Here is an 18,746-nt window from a genome sequence, read left to right on the forward strand (position 1 = left end):
GCCCGGGACCCTAGCACTGGATGGGCCGTGACAGGGCCAGTGACGCGTGACCAGCCATGCAGCACACGGGGTGGGCGTCCTCCCAGGCAGGCTGGGCCAGAGCCCTCAACCTGGACCAGGAGAGGCGGGCAGAGCCGAGACCTCCTCAGCTCTGGCAGAGGGAGCTGGACTTGGGGGGGGGGGGGGGTGCTGAGTGAGGCCCCTGCTGGGGTTCCAACGTGGGCCCCCAGGTTTGTGAACTCGGGGGCTGGGATTCCGGAGACTTCAGGGGCCCATACTCAGTCCACACTTACTGGCAAGCCTTGGGGCTCTCTGCCCACCCCCCACCGGACTCACGCAGGCTGGGGGGTGGGCAGGGGCAGCCCCGGGTCCCCAGCCCAGACACAGGGAGGGGCCCTGGGTAAGTGACACAGACACACCCACATGGTCACCTGGTAGGGAAAAGTTTATTACGATTTAACCACAGAGTGACAGCAAAACAGACACAAGGGGGCCCTGGTCACAGGCCAGGAGGAGGCAGAGCGTTCCACAAACAGAACCATGTGCACAACAGAAATGAACACACAAGCCGAGTATACACCTGAAAACAAGCACAGAACCAGAGGCTCTGTGCACGGACACACACACACCAGGCCACTCTGGCCACCGAATGGAAAGGTTAACGTGCGACACTACACTCTGCTTTATGATCCCCTTTCCCCATAAAACATGTGTTTAACACACACACACACACACACACACACGACGTCGTTGCTAAATCAGCAAGAGCTGTTACAGTGCTCCAACTTAATAAGTTGATAAAAACAAGTTGTCCCGTGGCCAGTTCACAATGGAACTAAATAGTTTTGTTCCGAGATGCCTGGGGAGTGTCTCTGGTAACAAGAGGCATTTCCGACAAGCAGGTCCTTCTGCCACCAAGAGACAGTCTCGGTTCGCAGCACATGGAGGGCAAGGGGATTCAGCAGACGGTGGGGGGGGGGGGGGGGGGAGGGCAAGCTGGGCACTCCGCTCTCCAGGAGGTCCCCGTCGCCAGGCTGGGGGTTTGGGCCAGGAAGGTGGCAGCTGGCTTCCTGAGGAGGTAATGTGACGGGTGTCCAGGGTTGTGCCGAGCCGACCGCTCCCAGGGGGTGCTGGGCCAAGTACCCCGCTGGCCGCCCCTCAGGAGCGCCCAGGGAGGGGGCCATCGGGGCAGCCCCTCCCAGCCCGGAAGCCGGTAGGAAGATGGATGGCCTGTCTCAGAAGCAGCCGCCTGCAGATACAACACGAAGAAGACAGCGGCGGCCTCCCAAAGGGGGGGGGGGGACCGGCCGCAAGGGCACCCGCCTCACTGAAGGTGGACGGGAGCTCGGTGAGAAGCCGCGGCCTGGGGCAAGGGACGTCTGGGTGTGTCTTTCCCAAGGTGACCTGCTGTGTGTTTTACAAACTTGGGTCTGTGACAGGCGTCACCCGTCCTAGCTGCTGCGTGAACCATTAGACACAGAACAGTTGGTACCTTGCGAAGTACTTTCCAAACGTGCCCCGTGAGCATCACAGGCTGCCAGGCGGGGCCTGTGTCACCTGGGGAGGCTGGAGGGAGAGCCCTGCTTTGTATGGCCCCTCCGAGAGCTTCCGCTTTGGGGATCTGGGGGCAGGAGACCCCCTGGTACCTTTAAGAAAGGGACCTGAGCACTGTCTGCAGCCTCCGAGCCTCTGATGAGGGCCTGGCCGTCTGGCCTGCCCACCTTCAGGGAACACTGGTCTCAGCACTCCCCCAGCGTGGCCCCCGGAGGCTCCAGGACCTTCAAGGGCGGGTGTCTGAGGGGCAGCGGACAGCGGCTGGCACGCTCGGCCCTCCAGCCACCCGGAAGGTCACAAAGGCCCTCTGCCCGTGGAGCAGGGACGGAGGGGCGCTCCAGCAGAGGGTAAAGACCTCAGCTGCACGTGTGTGGGTCATTTCCTGGAGAGATCCTTTCCTCAGTTGACTTCTACAGGCAACAAGCCCGTCTACACTACACGGCAAGCAGCTAAACCAAACGCCTGCCGACCGAGCTCGGAGCCCTCTGACCCGTGCCCACCAACCCCGGGGCCACCGCCAGGCCGGCTCCGCCTGTCCCCGGCACCCACACCCGCAGGCCCACCCCATGGGCGCTCGCGGCCTGTCCAGCCACCAGACACAGGACCCTCCGAGTCACCGGGCTGAGGGTCCCCCCCGTGTCCGCCTGAGGAACATATGGCCTTACGAGACACACGCCCCCGGGGTGCACACCAGCCACAGCGTGCAAACAGCCAGGCCCCTCAGCTCTTAAGACACAGGTGAAGACACTCAGGCTTCCGAGTCCCTGCAAGGGAGGGCGGAGGCACACCTCTGTTCACACCCGGAGCAAGGGCCCAGGAAGGCAGCTGCGGGGACCGCCTCTGATCCAAACCACAAGGTGCGTCCCCTCCCCTCGCAGGTCTGTGCACAGACCGGACCTACGGAGTAGGAGTAAGACACCCTGGTCATCAACACCCCAACGGCTTCAAAACCTTTAAATCTCCGCTGAAGCGCAACCACCTTCCTTCTGCGCTGAGGTGTGTGTGCCCCGTGCTGTCGCCGGGAGGGGCGCATGACTACTCTTCCGACAGTGGCTTCAACGAAGCGTTCTTTGGGGGCTTTGCTATTTCAGATCACGGGGAAGTTTAAGGCTGGGATCTCCAGAGTTAACCTGCGTTCTCAATGGTGGTCCCACCCTGAGCGCCTCGCACCTAAAAACCAAGTCCCAGCCAAGCCCCTCGCGTCCAGCCGTCCGTGAGCACCGGCCACAGGTGAAGGAAGGCGGGCTGGCGGGGGAGGGAAGGGGGGGGGGCGCGGCAGGCGTCTGGTTCATTTCAGGTCTTGATTCGGGGCCGTTCTCCCCCCACCCGTACCCCCCGCCGCCCACTCTTCTGGCTGTCGGAAGACCCCCAACCACGGTCCCCGAGAACCAAAGCGGGAGGACCCACCGCCGCAGGGCCATCGGGGGACACGGGTCGAGCTGCGAACGGGGACCCGCCAACGGCGCCTGGCCGGGGGCTCACGCGAGTGGCTGGCGCTTCGCGTCGATGCCGGCACCTTCCAGCGGCACGACGGACATTCCCCGTCGGAGCTCAACGTTCACGAGGCCAGCGGGTCTGAACGCAGAGAAAACGCTCACGTCTTCATGCCGGTTCTCTGAGGTCCGGGGCTCCTGCGTGGAAGGGGACCGACGCGGGCAGGCGCCACGGCTCCACAGACACAAAACACAACCCCCCCGCATGCGCCACCGGCGGCCAGGAGGCTCGGCACGACCGGGGGCCGGCCAAGTACGCTACACGGCCATTCTTTTGAATACACAGAAAATTCAAGTAATTTATTTAAAAACTGCTTAGTCTCATCTTGAAATATATATATATATAGATATATATTTGCTTTAGAATGATCATATTGCAGCATGGTTCCTCATGCATCTTAAAGTTCTTTATTTAAAAAAACTGGAGGCAGCAAAGTATCAGCACTGTCTGCGTCCAGGTGACACCAGGAGGCTGAGACTGACCATTCCAAGTAAGAGAAGCAGAAACCGCTGAGTTATAGAGAGACTGTGGTTTGAAAAGCATCTCCAAGTAGCTGCAGCATCTGATGACCGCGCTTCCCCCAAGTCCGCGTCTGGCTCATACGCGGAAAGCAGAAACGGGGCAGGGTCCTCCGGGGGGGCGGCCCTTCCTTCCGTCCCGGACACCTGGCAACCGTTCGGGTTCCGGCGTCAAGCGGGGTGAGCAGGCGAAGAGGTCAGAAGAGGTCAGAGGCGGCCCAGCAGGAGCTCACACGCCCGGGGCCGCCGTCCCACACACCCGAGGTAGGCCTGGCGGCAGGACCCAGGGGGCGAGGCCACTCCCGGAGCTCTGCCCTCACGATTTCCCCAGCAAACGGTTTAAACACGAGTCAAAGTGCAATGAAGAGCCCACAACCTCTCCGGGGAGCTTCGGACGAAGACGACGGGGTCGGGGGGTCGGGGGTCGGGGGTCAGGGCACGGACACGCGCGTGCACCTGCCTGGACCCCGCCTCCCCTGGGCGCTGGTGGGGGGGGCGGCCGCCGCCTCCCGCTGCCCAGAGGCAGGGCTGCCCCACGCACCATCTGTCAGAATCTCTGAGGACAAATGGAAATGCTGTTTCTCCTAAGAAAACCAGTTTTGAAAGGAAAACTTTTCTTCTAAAATAATCATAAAGGAAAATACTCTCCAATAGCTGCAGCACCAACAAGACAGGAGATCTGACAGAACGTCCAGATACCTGCAGGCGTCCAGAGAGAACGTGATAAAGAGATTTTAGTCCCGGACTGCGTGGCTGCCACCTGAAGTACTCAGGTAACAAACGGCAAAGGACAGCAGGTTATTTTGGTTTTCAATGGTAACCTTAGAAATGAACATCTTATTTTTGTCTAAACTGCTTGTCGCTATTGTAAATCTGGTTTATAATTTAAAAACATGCAGAATAATATACCTGCAGAATGAAAGAGGTGAAATTACAAGATCTCTTTCAATTAAAAAAAAAAAAAAAAGATTTCAAATGATTTTCTTTAATCGTGGACAAAGTAATTAGCGTGGTGTTTTTGCCTAGCGGCCCGACCCTACCCTACAGCTACCGCGTCTCCACCCGTCTCGCGAAGGAACTCTGGCTCGAGCGAGCGCCCCGCCCGCCACCCCCCCTGGAATGTGCACGCGCAGGGGTGAGGCTCAGACCATCGACTCCGTCTCCACCTTCCTCGGCTGGCCCTCCTTCCTGGTCAGCCTCAGGACGGTGGGCTTCTCGCCGCCGCCCCCGCTCTCCCCCGAAGGCTGGGAAGACAGGCCTTTCTGCTCTTCCTTGACCTCTATCGACACGTCTGGGTAGATCACCAGGAACGTGGCCGTCAGGAAGCCCAAGAAAGAGCCCACGGAGGCCACCATGGGGATGACGCGCACGGTCCCGACGGCATCGACCACACCCCCGAGGGCGGACGCCACCAGGATCTGGGAGATGTACACCTGGCAGGAGAGGATGGCACAGTCTATGCCAAAGCCACGCTTGGAGCTCCCGGGGCTGTGGTGGACGTACTGCAAGAGAAGAGAGCGGGACAGTGAGGGCCGTGGGGCGGTCGAACCGTCAGCCAACATGCCCGTGGCTTGAATATTAGCTCAGAAGAGTCTGGAAACGCAACTTGCCTTCCTCTCAGCTGCTTGGCGACCACTCAGCCTGTCTCCCCGACCCCGTCCCACTTCTATTCAACACTGTATTGGAGGTTCTGGCCATTGCAATAAGGCAAGGAAGATAAATAAAACGTATTAAGGATTGGAAAAGAAAAAATAAATCTCATTATACGCGGATGATGTGATTGGAAATGAAGTCCAAGAGAATCTATCGGTATGCTGTAAGAATTAACAGAAAAACATACCCTATCTGTGGACAGAAAGGCTCATCATTGGAATGTTTTTAAGTCTCCCCAAATTGATCGATGCGATCAGTGTGTTTCCAATTAAGCCCAGAAGCTGATTCTAAACATTTAGATGAAAAGTCAGGGGTCAAGAACGCCCAAGACGATCTTAAGGAAGAACAAAACTGGAGGACGCACACTACCAGCTCCTGGGTCTTATCACAAAACGACTTAGAACAGGGTAACCCTCGTCTGAGGACAGACCGACCGACGGAAGAGATACAGGGAGCAGAAACACCACCCCCCACCCCCGATGGGGACCCGACGTAGGACAAGGACGCCACCAGAGTGCGGGTGGGGACCATGCGACCCTTAACGTTAAGCGGCTACCCGTCCGCGGGAGAACGAGGTCACACTCTTCTGCCTCAAACCACACACACGCACCCTGCATCCCAGGCGGACCGCAAGCGCGCACGGGACGAGGGCGCCGCCAAGGCCACCGCCAGCGGAACAGAGCGATACCCGCGGCCTTCGGTGCCAGGGGCGAAGGAGTAAAGAACCGCCCTCTGCAAGCACAGGAGGGAAGCTCGGGTGTGAAGTAACAGCAGACGTTCCAGGCACAAAAGGTTCAGACACTGGCCAGGGGGCTGCGTGGTGCTACAGCCGCTGGGCCGAGGGCCAGCGTCACACGGCGGCCTGGTCTACGCCGCTTTTTCGAATTTGTTGCCCAAAACTCCACTGAGCTGTTCATTCACAGCCTGTGCTCTTTTTTCTGTAGTCACGTGATATGCTTTGACCCAAAAGCTTATTTAACAAGTAACGCTGTGATTTCGATTTTCGTTAGTTTGGTATTTGGCAGGTACCTAATCACGGTGGATTAATTTTGCTTTTATAATTGCCCAAGGGAAGATTAAACACAGTCTGGGTGTAGAGGGCAAGAAACAGGAGCTTTTTGGGGTTTCTTCCTTCACTTTCAGGGTCATGGTCTACACCTGCACTGAGGCCACTGAGCACTGTGAAAGACGGCTGGTCTGAAATGAGAGGTACTGTATGCACGTGGGGATAACGGTTTTGGAGGTGCTGAAATACAAGACTATGCTGCTGAAGGGACTTCACCTCTTTCCTCCCTGTTTACACACAGCCACTCCAATGAGGACCGACCCAGGCGGCTCACCCTCTACTGGACGGGACATGGTGCCCCGGCTCCCCTCCGCAGGGGTCTGTGAGGGGATGTTAGGGGGCAGGCAGCCTCCCAGGTGCCCGACCCAAATCCCTCAAGAGGCAACCGACGCCCCCAGGCAGGTGCCAGGTGGGCCAGGCCACTGCAGGAGCAGATCCTTCGTAGCCAGGAAGCCTGTGCCCCGGACCGACCCGAGCAGGTGGCAGCTTCGCCGGTCCCTTCAGGACCAAAGACCGGGGCGGGGGATTGTCCATACCCCAAATGTCTCCCAAGTGCAAGGTGCGGAGCTCTGCCTACAGATGTGTGGAGAACGAACGTGGGCTTTGGAGCCGAATGGGTCTGACGCTCTGGCCTGGCGTACCTTTCAGGCTGGTGACCTTGCGCCCCAGTGCCTCATCCACGGCACCCCTCCCATCCGCCGCCCCCAGGACGCACCTCCTTGATGTCGTGGTACTGCCCGAGCAGGGCGTAGGGGCAGTAGGAGATGCTCATGGAGACGATGCCCATGGTGCTGATCATGATCATGGCGACGTAGACGTCGGCAAACATGGCCATCACGGCCGTGCCGATGGAGAAACCCAGCGTCCCCAGCACGTAGATGACCCTGATGCTCAGGTCGTAGTTGTCCAAGTACTTCTGTAACAGGGCTGTGGAGACAGCGTGGCCACGGGACAGTGACCGACAAGGCCCTCAGCCGGACACTCGCCTCACTCCTGCCGGGCTCCCTCCACTGTCCCTGGCCACCTCTGCCACCCCGAGGCCCTCCTCCCACCACACCGCTGCCCGCCGGCCCCCACCACGCTCGCAGCTCGCCCCTGTGCCTCCCTCAACTCCCGGGGGCTCCAGCATCTCAGAAGGAAGTCCGCCCTCTGGGTCCCAGAGCCCGTAGCCACTTTCTGCCCTGCAGGCCGGCTTGGGCCCAGACCCTTCCCACCAGTCCAGACCCACTCGCTGGCCTTCGCCAGCCTCATGCCCAGTCTTGATTTGGAATCTCAAGTTGTGGCTCGTTTCCTCACAGGAGAAGCCTGGGTCCAGATGGACGGACTCCTGCTCACTCTTCCTGACCCAACGGCTTAATGTCACCTCCCCCATGAAGGGTCTCCGGTGCCTTCCTGGGAACTCCTCTGACAGAGCATGGACGGTGCTGCCTGTTGGTCAGGCTGGCTTCCCGCTGCCTTGTGGCCTTGACCTTGGAAACCCTCAAGTCCAGGCCGGGCTGACAGGAAGCTGGAGGCCTCCTCCACGGTTTGGAGTAGAGAGTGGGCAGGACCCAGACCAGACCTGGTTAGGAGACCCCCAACCCCGACTGTGCCCCACGTCCAGAAGGTGTGCCAGGGCACGCTGCTCCCAGGAGTGAAGCCCGTCCCCTCCCTCCTCACAGACAAAACCGCACCTCCAGGGAAAGGCCTCTGCTCTGCGACAGGCTGCTCCCACAGCCGCAGGCCCCAAACGCGCCGCAGGCCCCAAACGCGCCTCACGCCTCCACTCCCGGGCTCACGGGGACAGCTCCTGCAGGGCCCACCATCGCCCCGAGCCTGGCCCTGTCCAGAGCCCCCCCGTCTGAGGAACCCCTGGACAGGAACTAGCACGCGGAGAGCAGCCCGTGTGGGGTCTCAGGACGCCCAATCCTAGACTCTCAGGTGCAGGACGCTGTTGCCCCCACATGGGGACCGCTTACCTGAGCAGATCGCGCCGGTGGCCGCGTAAATCACCAGGCCCCAGCACCCCAACTTCACGCCGGCGTTGTAGGCCTGCCAGGCGGTCGAGTTGGAGGGGGCCTGTTCCAGAAATGAAACCGGGGATCAGGGCGGCCAGGAATCACGTCCCACACTCTTTGGGGAAAGGAAGTCACTTTCTCTCTCAACTGCAGGCTAGCCGTTTGCTTTGAAACCAGCGACAGATACTACCACGATGGGACGCTCGCCACAGTACGGCTGCTCGCAGCGGGTCTGCAGCCCCTCCCAGCCTCACGCCTGCCCTGCAGGGCAGCTGGAGGGTGAGGGAGCGCGTGGAGGCGGGGCCGTCTGGCCCAAGTCCAGGCAACACAGCACAGGCCTGAGCCAGGCCACAGGGGACAGAGGCGGGTCCCGGCCGAGCCCGGAGCAGCGGGTCCCGGTCTCCAGCCACCACCATCTGGGGCAGGGTCTGTGCACGGCAATCGGGCCCGGGAATGGCTCCTCCCCCGTGGCGCCCTTCTGGACCCCTAACCACGGCACCAGGAGCACGCGCCAGCCGATGCCCACCGTGGGCCTGCCCCCCCGGCCGCAAGGGCGCCGGGGCACCAAGGGGGAGCGGGCAGCGGACGCAGCCTCCCCGACGCGGTGCGCCGGGCCGTCGGCACTGCCGGCTGCCCCCGCGTCGCCGTCCCTCCCAGCCCCAAAGCGGGGCCCCGGGCGCTCACCTTGGGGTCCCCTTCGAAGATGACCTGGCCCATGAAGTCGGTGTAGAAGACGGCCTCGGCGATGACGGAGAACCAGGTGAGCAGGTGGCAGAGGCACAGCCGCGTCAGCTCCTTGGGCATCTTGAGCATGGACAGCCAGAGCAGCCGCACGGTGGTCTCGCCCTCCCCCTCCTCGCTCTCCGTGTCCCCGCTGGAGGTGGTGGCCCCGCTCTGGTTCCGGTGCCGGCACCGCTGCCGCTGCTGCTTCTGCAGGTCGTATAGGTCGCTCATGCTGCGCGAGGGCTTGATGAGGACCACGGCGTTGGCCCTTCGGTAGCGGTAGCAGTTGGACCCGATCTTGCCGTAGTAGGAGAAGGTGCTGGAGGCCTGCCGGTGGAACATGTGCCTCCGCCGCTTCATGGAGCCGGACGTGGCCGTGGGTTTCGGGGCCACCCTGGTGTAGCCCCCGAGGCTGTCCTTCGGGGGAGAGCCACTCCCGTTGGGGACTTTGGCTTCGTTCAAGTGATTATCGAGCAGCGTCGCGTCCTCCTTTGCCGTTTCCCTGAGCACGGAGGCCAGGCGGTACAGCCTGGTCCAGGGAAGCTCCTGGCTGCTGCTGCGGGGGGTGCTGGGGTAGGAGCCGTCGTGGAAGATGGAGGGCTCGATGTCGGGCAGGAAGGGCAGCTCGGGTTCCAGGTCCAGGGCGGCGTCCGGCACGTGCAACACAGAGTCGCTCTTGCTCCGCACCATGTCCACACCCAGGAAGTCCAGGGAGAGCTCGTGCTCGGACTGCACCTCCTCCGGGAACAAGGCGACGCCTCCATCCAGAACATTCACGGGGGCGGCGGGGGGCAGGGTGCCGGCCGCCTCCCCACCCCGCTCTTGCGGGGGGCTGTACTGCTCTTCCTCGATGCTGAACAGGTGCAGGGCCACCGACACCACAAAGATGATGGCCGCGAAGAAGAAAAGCACCTGGTTCTGCGTCCGGAACCAGTCGCCCAAGAAGGTCTGGGTCCAGTCCAGCCCCCCCAGCACATAGCCGATGGCCCCGCCGAGGCCTGAGCAGGCGAGAGAGACAGAGGAAGCCCGTGAGCGGTGTAAGGTGCCTTGGCACCGCCTCCCGGAAGAAGAGGAGAGGCTAGGAAAGATCTAGAAGGTCTTTCACCCTTAATCACAGGCCAAGGGCGCCACTCATAGCTATGTTCTGGGTCAGCACAAGTTTGGGGGCTGGAAAGTGAGAAAATGGGAGGAAAAACAAGACAAGAAACTACAGCTGACCTATAGTCTGGCGTTTTGACCTAAGAGACTCCTGCCTGAGGAACCAGAAGCAGGTATCCACCAGGATAGGAAGCCGATGGTTGCCCACAACTCCGGGCAGTACTGACCGACACCCCTTAAGCTCAGGAAGCTGCCGTTGCCAACGGATATGAACGGTACCCAAATGCAGGGAGAGACTAGCACCGGCCTGCCCGCCACCTCGCCCACCAGCGGCTAGGTGAAGCCACGGCAGGCCATCGAGTCCACCCCGATATGCGGAGGAGGGCCTTGGGAACAGCCTCCCCGCCCAACCCCCGCTGGGTGAGGCCTGGGAGGGTGAGGGCCAGGGCTAGGGGCGGGGGCGCTCTCACCGGCAGAGAAGGCGTGGATGTTGAGGGCCATGTCCTGCTCCTCACTGTCCACCACATCCAGCAGGTAGGCACGGATGGGGCCCTCGGTCGCATCAGCGCTGAAATCCAGGATGACCACCCCCAGCACAGTGAGGACGATGCCAACGGGCTGCCGGCTGGGGACATCGCCGAGGGACAGACCTGACCGAACACATGGGAGCAGGCAGAGCTCAGCCCCTCGGAGCAGACAGTCGCCTCCAAGAGGAGACAGAGGACACTGTCGCCTGGCCAGAAACGGGTGTGCTCCTTGGCACAGACTTTCAGGACAGAAGATGGGCTTTGTCTTGTCCATTTCTGTTATCTGCTGGGTTATTTTTTCCTCCCCAATCACACGGGCTGTCCGGCGAACCTGAGAGAGCTGACTTACGTTTACGTTTTGTGGCTAAGAGGAAAACGGGCCTTCTACCCACCTTCCCTGGCGAAGGAGGGCCACGTTTGAGAGCACTGACGGAGCGTCCGTGTGACACAGTCACACAGCCACGTGCGCACACCGCGGGGGCGCTCCTGCTGTGCGTCCTGAGTGCGTGAGTGGCCTCCCCCGGCGTCCACACGCGCCTCCTCAAGCACGCACTGTGGTTTCGCGCCTCCCGAAGGAGGACGGCTTGAGCCTGTCGCGGTTACTTTCCCATTTGCTTTAAGGAAAATTAAGCCTTGAAGGCCAACGCGGATCTTGTTTCGTAAGTCAGACTGCACCCAAGGAACCCGAGCAGAAACACGGGCTAACGGTCCTGCGTGCCGGTGACGGAAGTCGTGAAGCACTCGTCACCTCCCCCAGGAGTTTCAAGCGCGTTCTCGGGGCGGCCTGGGTGCGGCTCTGAGGAGCAACGCACGTGACCTCACTTCTGGCACAATCTTTCCCTAAGTAGGCTGGAAGCGGCCAAAGGAAGCTACATTCACACACTGCATCGCACCTGCCTCGGGGGAGTCTGCCCTGAACCCCAAGACTGGCTGGCACCCTGTACCCGAGGATGTAGAGGTTGGCGGGGGTTGGGGGGGAGGCACACGACCTGGGGCCTGGGAACATATTAGCTGCAGCCACAAGCAAGCCCACTGCACAGGAGGCCCAGGGAGGATGCCCGGGAGAGTGTGAGCACGGCAAGTGACAGGGCAGCAGGCAAGGGGCCGGACTCCCGAGTCTCTGCACCGCCACGTTCCCGCAAGACCGCCCCACAGACACGGCCTCGGAGAAAGACACGACTTTCTCTCTGGGTAAAAGTGACGAAGGGACACACAATCTGCAGGCTGAAGGGGACAGCCCGAGAGAGCCCGCAGCCCCAGGCCCACAACTGACGGCAAAGCAGCACCCCCGGCCTTGGGGCCATAAGACGTCGCGGCTGGAGGAGGCCGCCCCGCACGAGGTGGCTGGGTGCAGCTCGGGGAAGCGTGTGCTGCCCGGTGCGGTGGTCCTTCCTCGACCCCAGCCTGTCCCCACACAGGCCTCTGAGTAACTGGGTGTGGCTCTCGCTACCCCAAAAGGTGTTCTGGGTGTTCCCACATCACTGATTTCCTTCTGCAGACCTGGGCCAAGCTCGCGTACGTCAGACCCAGATGAAGCCTCCGTCTTCAAAAGTCATTGCCAGAAAACAAGGTTTTGTTTTTAACAGTTTTGACGGACTCCCTCAGGGCAAAAACTATTTTCCCACATACAGCTGCTTTAATTAAAAACAAAACAACAACAAAAAAGGCAGAACAAAACACGAGTACCCGAAGCAGAAAAACAAGCAGCGAACTGGGTCTGGACATTTTCAATACCAAGTCTGAGAAAAGGAGAAAACAAAGAAAGAATTTCTGAAATGATGCTGGAAACAGGACGTGGTGTCAGATAGGCATTAAAAGCTGGGTCACAACAGGAAATGCTTCCCTGTGAACAGGTTCCCACGGCTCCTCGGGCGGGGCCAAGTGTGCCCGGGGGTGGGGGCGGGGCCCGGCCAGCCCCGGAAGCGCCGGGCCAGCCCGGTCTCAGCGCCACGCGTGTTCTGTGGAGCGGAAAGCCACGCGCAGCCAGGAGGCGAGCGCACACAGTAGGGCGCGTGGCGTGGCGGAGGGGCACTTACCGATGGCAGAGCCGTTCAGGAAGAGCGCCACGCCTAAGAGCACGCCGATGCACAGGACCAGGATGAAAGGCCGCCGGCGGCCCCAGCTCAGGGTGCAGCGGTCGCTGGCGGAGCCGATGATGGGCGTGAAGAAGAGGCCGAGGACGGGGCTCAGGAACCAGGTGAGGCTGTAGTACTGCTCCGGAAGGCCTGCGGCAGACACACGGCGGGCTGTGACAGGTGCGCCCCGGGCACCGGGCGCACGCACACACGCGGGCCCCGGCCTGGTAGAGACCCCTCAGGGTAGAAGTGCCCACCTCCGAAGCAGGCAGCTCTGAAGACTGAATCCCAACGGGGAAGCACCAGGTGGCCAGAGGCCAGCACCCGGGCCTCGGAGCAGACGCCCCGGGACCCGCTGCTGCACAGTGTAACAAGCAGAGCTGGGACCGGCCGTGCACACGTGGAGAACAGGCACCCCCGGGCGCCGGCGCGGGGCCAGGCCCTCTCACGCCACCCGTGCCACTCAGAGCCATCTCACAGGCACCGCACACAGTGTCCCCGTCGGCCCAGAACCGAGGCACACAGGGAACACGGCCCCAGAGTAGCAAGGACCCACCCTGCTGCCCTTCCGGGCCTCGTGGGCCGAAACCGATCCCCAGAGTCTCCCTGGGGGGGCCACACAGCCACTAGCGTGCTACGTGACCCCAGTGGTGGGCTTCTGCGCGGCCACCGAGGAGCCAACGAGAGGGGGAGCATCGGTACGTGTTCAGCTGGAGCGAAGGTGCTCTTTCTGGCCCCTGGTACTCCCTCTCATCTAATCCCCCTCACTGCCCGGGGAGGTAGGGACTCTCGTGCCCATTTTCCAGGAGGGGACAGTGGCTAGGTAATCTGCCCTGGCCCCACAGGGACAAAGTAGGAGGCCCCTGCCCCCACTATCGCACAGACCCAACGCCACTGCCAGTGGAACGGCACGCTCGTGCGGCAGAGCCCGCATAGCAGCTGGGGAGCGCAACGCAGCGGTGCACGAGCCGGGCCCCGCACACGCCAGCCGCAGGAGCACACACAGGAGTGGGTTCCATTTACACGGAGTCTCTACTGGCAGAAGCCAGGGTGGCGGTCGCCCCTGGGAAGGGCAGGGGCTTCGGGGTCGGCCTGTTCTGTTCTTCATCTGGATGGGGCTCGCTGGTGACAGGTCACCCCGCTGGAGACTTCCGTCACGCACCTCTCCGTGTCCTACTTCAATAAAAAGTTCACTTAGAAAATGAAAGGTGCTTGGGCACGCCAGCAACCCCCGGGCTAGTGCCCCGAACCACCGCGGGCGCCGGGAAACGGGGTACCGGGGTGCATTAGAGCTAAACTCGTGTGGCAGGACGAAGCACCGCCCGCATCACCACCCACGTGCCCGCGCGCAGTCCACGATGCGAGGGGTCTGCTTTGACCTCTACGCCAAGAGAGCGCTAGGAAGGGTGGTGAACCGTGCTCCTGTTCCACGTGAGCAGAGACCGCGTGCTGCTGCTCCAGGGAACGAGAAGCTACGAGCGCTACGGTCTCTCTCGGCAGGCCTGGGGCCTCGCCCCTCCGCACCACAGGCGGGCAGAGGGGACAGTGACAGCCGCCCAGGCCGGCCCCCAGTGCCCACGTGCAGGAGCACGTGGTCCAGCAATGCGATCGCCGGAAAGGACCGCCGACCAAACCGCTCCGCGTGGACGACACAGCCAGCGTTTCACAAAGAGCGGAAAGCGTTCTCACCCCAGGGTACACGGACTCCGAAGGTGGCTTTTAAAGCGGCACAACTTCACCAACACCGACTGGCCTGGAGGCACGCGGCCCCTTGCAGAACCCACCCACGCGCACACCAGGCCACCTGCCACTCCTGGCCTCCCTCCCGCGGCCTGGCCCCGCTGCTTCAGGCACATGGGAGTGTGGTCTCTGCAGTCCCCCCCCCCCCCCCGCCACCCCGCCTGGTTCCTGTTGCAGCTCTGAGGGGGGCACCCCCTAGAGGCCTCCCCACCCAGCCGGGCACGCCACTGCTGCTCTATTTCCCCACCTGCTGAGCCACCTGTACGGTGTACGTTCCTGAGAGTGGGGACTGGCTGACCTGTCCCTGCGTGGCAGGGGACCCACAGAGGGGCTCCCAGCTTGTCGTACTGCACCACATCCTGAGATGCACGCGTGGGGCCGGCCAGCCAACCCCAACCACCGACCCTCTCTTAACCCATCCCTGGGCCAGCCCACGACCCCCCCCCCCCCCCCCCCCGTCCAGTCCTGGGCGGCAGGCCGTCCCCGGAGGGCCCTCACCTGCCAGGCCTGCGCCTGCCCCAGGATACCAGATCCTTCCAAGAACCCGGGCCCCGAACAAGCCCTCGCTCTCCAGTGAGATGAAAAGTACTTCACCCGAGCACTCGTGCGGCGCGACCCCTCGGCCACAAGCCCTCCATCACGCTCCCGAGGTCTACTCTACCTGCTGTTGCTACGCTCACCCCCGCCGACAACAGATCGTGACCCATCCGTTTTCCACCCACCGTGTCCTATTTTAAGAGTGCTGCTCTTGGGGCGCCGGGGGAGGGGGGGCTCAGTTAGTTAGCTCAGGTCATGATCTCACGGTTCGCGAGTTCGAGCCGGGCACCGGGCTCGCTGTTCTCAGCACAGAGACTGCTTCAGCTCCTCTGTCCCCCTCTCTCTGCCCCTCCCCTGCTCATGCTCTCTCTCGAAAAGAAACACACACGAAAAAAGAAAAGGGTGTTGCCCTCAGACGGTACACATCAGAGGCTCTTCAACCGTTCTGCTGATCCCTTCTCACTGCAGTGTTTTGTCCACGTACGTGCAGGATGACTCCTTACACGGCTGGCACCACAGCGGCCACATTACTGCTTGCTTTCTGTCGGCCCCCTCCCTCCTGCCCACTTTTGGCTAAGCGGACTGAATGCTGTTTTGCTGCACTCCATTTTAATTTATACGCTGGCTTTTCAGCATTATTTTGTAAGCAGCCGCTCTGCAGAGTTCGTGGCACACTGGTTTCTCAGTCTGGGGGTGTCACGCAGCACCACAGCAAGAACGTTGCAAACGTCCGCGTGTGTTTGCCCCCAAGTCCCTTCACGCTACAGGCGGCACACGCATCGCCTCTCCAGACAGCGTAAACCCCCGTCTGTGCTGTGGCTTTTGCTTTCGGCAGTCCTGCTTATTTCAAGGGAATGAAGACGAAAATTCCTCTTTTATTTTTACCTCCCATTTAATCATTTCCGGTCTTCTTTCTCCCTTCCTTCCCGAAGACCTGAGTATTCACACGGTGCCACTTCCGTTCCGTCTGAAGGACCATCCTTGGGTGATTCAGCATTTTACAGAAATCTGTCGATGACAAATGTTCTGCTATTGTAACTAAAACCTCTTTATTTCACTTTTATTCTCAAAGGATATTTTGGCCTTTGGATAAAGAATTCTGGGTTAACTGCCCCGCCCCCCCAAACTCTGAAGAGATCGCAGTTTCTGCAGAGAAGGCTGGGACATCCCGTGTGACCGGACATACGGAATGGGTCCTCTCTTCCTCCGGGCGCTTTCAAGGTGTTCTCTTTTTTGTTGGTTCTTCGCACCTTGACAACCATGAGCCTGAGCGAGGTTTCCTTTTTACTTCTGCCCACAGTTCACGGAGCTCCGAGAATCTGGACACTGAAACCTTTCACCAAATCCGGGAAATCTTCAGTCATTTCTCCACACCGTGTGCCCCATCCTGGCTCCTCTCTTCTGGGACTCCAATCAGTCACGTGTCGGTCAGACCCGCTGCTTCCCGAGGCTCTGCTGGTTTCTGTTCCTGATCTCGTCCTCTCTGTTCTTCATCGCCAGTCATTTGTCAACCGGCTCGTCCTGTGCTGCGTCTTCCTTCTGGCGTCCCCAGTCGCCTCTTAATTTTCCGAGATACTGCATTTTTCAGTTCTAGAATTTCCATCTGGTTCTTCTTTAACAGTTCCTGCTTCTCTCTGGAGCTTTCCCACTCCCCCAGGAGCGTGTCTTCCTGTGTCCTCGGGCACACTTCCTGCGCCCGGCTGAGGGTTCCAACACCGGGGCCCAATCTTGGGGTCGGTCTCCACTGCGGCCTCGTGACCGAGGGTCCCAGTTTCATCCCCCGAGAATACTGAGCTGTAGATGTTGTGAGTGACCAGGTGTAGAGAGACTCTACACTCTGCTACATTCTTCTTTCTGGGTATCGATACCTTTATTTCAACAGACAGCTAACTGGCTGGACTCAGACGCAAAACTCTCCCCCGAAGCGGGAGCCGGCAGAAATCTCCGTTCCGTTCTTCCAGCCTCGGCCGAGCTGCTTGAAATCCAGCCCACGGCTGCACGTTTCAAGCGTCGGCAGACACGTGAGAAGAGAGGACACGGCATCTGGGGTGCCCCTGGCTCAAACTCTGGCCTGGACGCGGTCCCTGGGTCTTGCAGTAAAAGTGCAGGTATCCAGAGTTCTTAGCTGCCCCGTGTGGCACCGGACAAGGCCCGTCTTCAGGCTAAAGGCCGAAAAATGATGGGAAATCACCTAACGCCGTTCCCTTCTAGTTTCCGGCATTCTCCAGCGGCTTCGGCGAGCCGCTTTTACGTTCTTCCAGAATTTGTTAACGGCAGCAAAGCTATTCCAATAGGAGCCACCATGCCGTATCTTCTGCTCGGTTTCTCAAAATAAATAATTATATTTAACTTCAAATAATATTTCATATACTGAACAGATTTAACAATATTTACTTTAAATATTGTCTCAGCTGACTCTTTCACAGCTCCTTGAGGCCAACAGCACTGCCTTTACCAGAACTCAGCCCCACATCTCGCCTGCTCGCCTGCTTCAATGCGCGGCGAGCTCGGCCAAGGCGGGGACCAGGAGTGCTCTGTGCCCTGCTGGCTACCGGCAGGAAGGCGGGGGACCCACGGCTCACGTGGTGAGTGACGGGTGGGCAGGGTCGGCTACTGCCACCGGCAGAACCCAGACAGTCCAGGTGGGAGACTGGCAGCTAACTGGTGGAGGGGACGGCTCCCAGTGTCCCGAGTTCACCAGGCCACCCCATTTTCCAGCTTCTCGATGTCCCGCTGAAGAAGACAATCTTGTGATACGATTCGCGGGGCACAGTCCCATCTCATTTATCCTCACAGGCGGCCAGAGAGGTCGGCACAGTGTGCCGGCTGCACCTGCAGGGCGGGGAGGTGTGGGGGCCCTCAGGGCAGGAAGCTGAGGTTGAGAGGACGAGGGCGGAACAAAGGGGTACACGGAGCACAAGAGCAGAGCTCCGGCACACAGATGTTGACAACCATACCACCCTCTGGACCCCAAGATGCGGCCACCCAGGGGCTGTGGATGGGCGTGCACCCCTACCAACGGGCCTTTGACGCCAGCCTCACTGCATGCGCGGGCACCAGCTCCAGGACCCACGGCCACCATGCTAACAGGCAGAGAGGAAGCTCCAGGGAAGAAAGTTCCTTAAAGACTCGGCCTCAGCTGGAGAGACATAAGCAGTGGCCCAGCACTTCCTACATTCCTACGGCCGTGACCCGGCACTGAGAGGCCACAGAGAACCGTTTGTGCGTAATTCCTCCTGAACTCACACAAACACCCGTAAGCATCCTGGCGAGGCCCCGCGTCAGACAGGAGCCTCTAAGGACCGGCTGCCGAGGACAGACCCCCCCACCTGGTGCAGCAGGCCCCGGGGGAGATTCGCCCCGGCCCGGGCCCCAACCCACTGTCGGCTAACCCGCCGCCCCCGCCCCTGGCTGATGGGAGGCCAGGACCACGTCCTGAGAAAAGTCCTCAAGGCCAGCGAGCGTGAGACACAGCGGGGTCCGGCTGGCGCAAAGCCTGTGTGCCTGCCCAGCACAGGCTACACGCCATTGACACGGGTTGAGTCGCTGGCCGTCCAGGTGACGGGAAGCCATGCCACCGAAGGCACCCTCTGGAAAACAAGGCCTCTTGCCCTTCCGCGGCGGGGCTGACGGCACAGCCGGGAGCCCGGCGCTGCCGCAGACGGGGACGCCCAGAAGACCCTCAGGCGTGCTCACGCAGCAGCTGGCGCTCCAGGCAGCACAGTCCCCCCGTGGTCCGCGCCGGGCTGATGGGCTGATGAGCT

The 18,746-nt window shown here is 60.9% G+C and overlaps 2 protein-coding genes across 5 annotated transcripts in view; one reads left to right on the plus strand and one right to left on the minus strand.

Moving 5' to 3' along the window:
- DENND3 (DENN domain containing 3) overlaps nucleotides 1–18,746 on the plus strand; it is a 113,029-nt gene that overhangs the window by 61,034 nt on the left and 33,249 nt on the right. The gene's annotated exons all lie outside the window — the stretch shown is intronic.
- The window catches only part of SLC45A4 (solute carrier family 45 member 4), an 80,177-nt gene continuing 64,747 nt past the window's right edge, over nucleotides 3,317–18,746 (minus strand). For 2 of the 4 annotated variants that reach the window (XM_053896487.1, XM_019459731.2), the window contains 6 exons: nucleotides 12,667–12,855; nucleotides 10,574–10,753; nucleotides 8,967–10,003; nucleotides 8,244–8,343; nucleotides 7,001–7,212; nucleotides 3,317–5,068 (listed from right to left, as the gene is read on the minus strand). In XM_053896487.1, coding sequence (XP_053752462.1) covers nucleotides 4,709–5,068; nucleotides 7,001–7,212; nucleotides 8,244–8,343; nucleotides 8,967–10,003; nucleotides 10,574–10,753; nucleotides 12,667–12,855 — 2,078 coding nt within the window. In that variant the 3' untranslated portion in view covers nucleotides 3,317–4,708. The other 2 variants (XR_008419989.1, XM_053896488.1) reach the window with 2 other exon arrangements.

The sequence above is a fragment of the Panthera pardus genome, unplaced genomic scaffold (assembly GCF_024362965.1).
Source record: "Panthera pardus isolate Hobbes unplaced genomic scaffold, ASM2436296v1 HiC_scaffold_7, whole genome shotgun sequence".
Taxonomy (NCBI): Eukaryota; Metazoa; Chordata; class Mammalia; order Carnivora; family Felidae; genus Panthera; species Panthera pardus.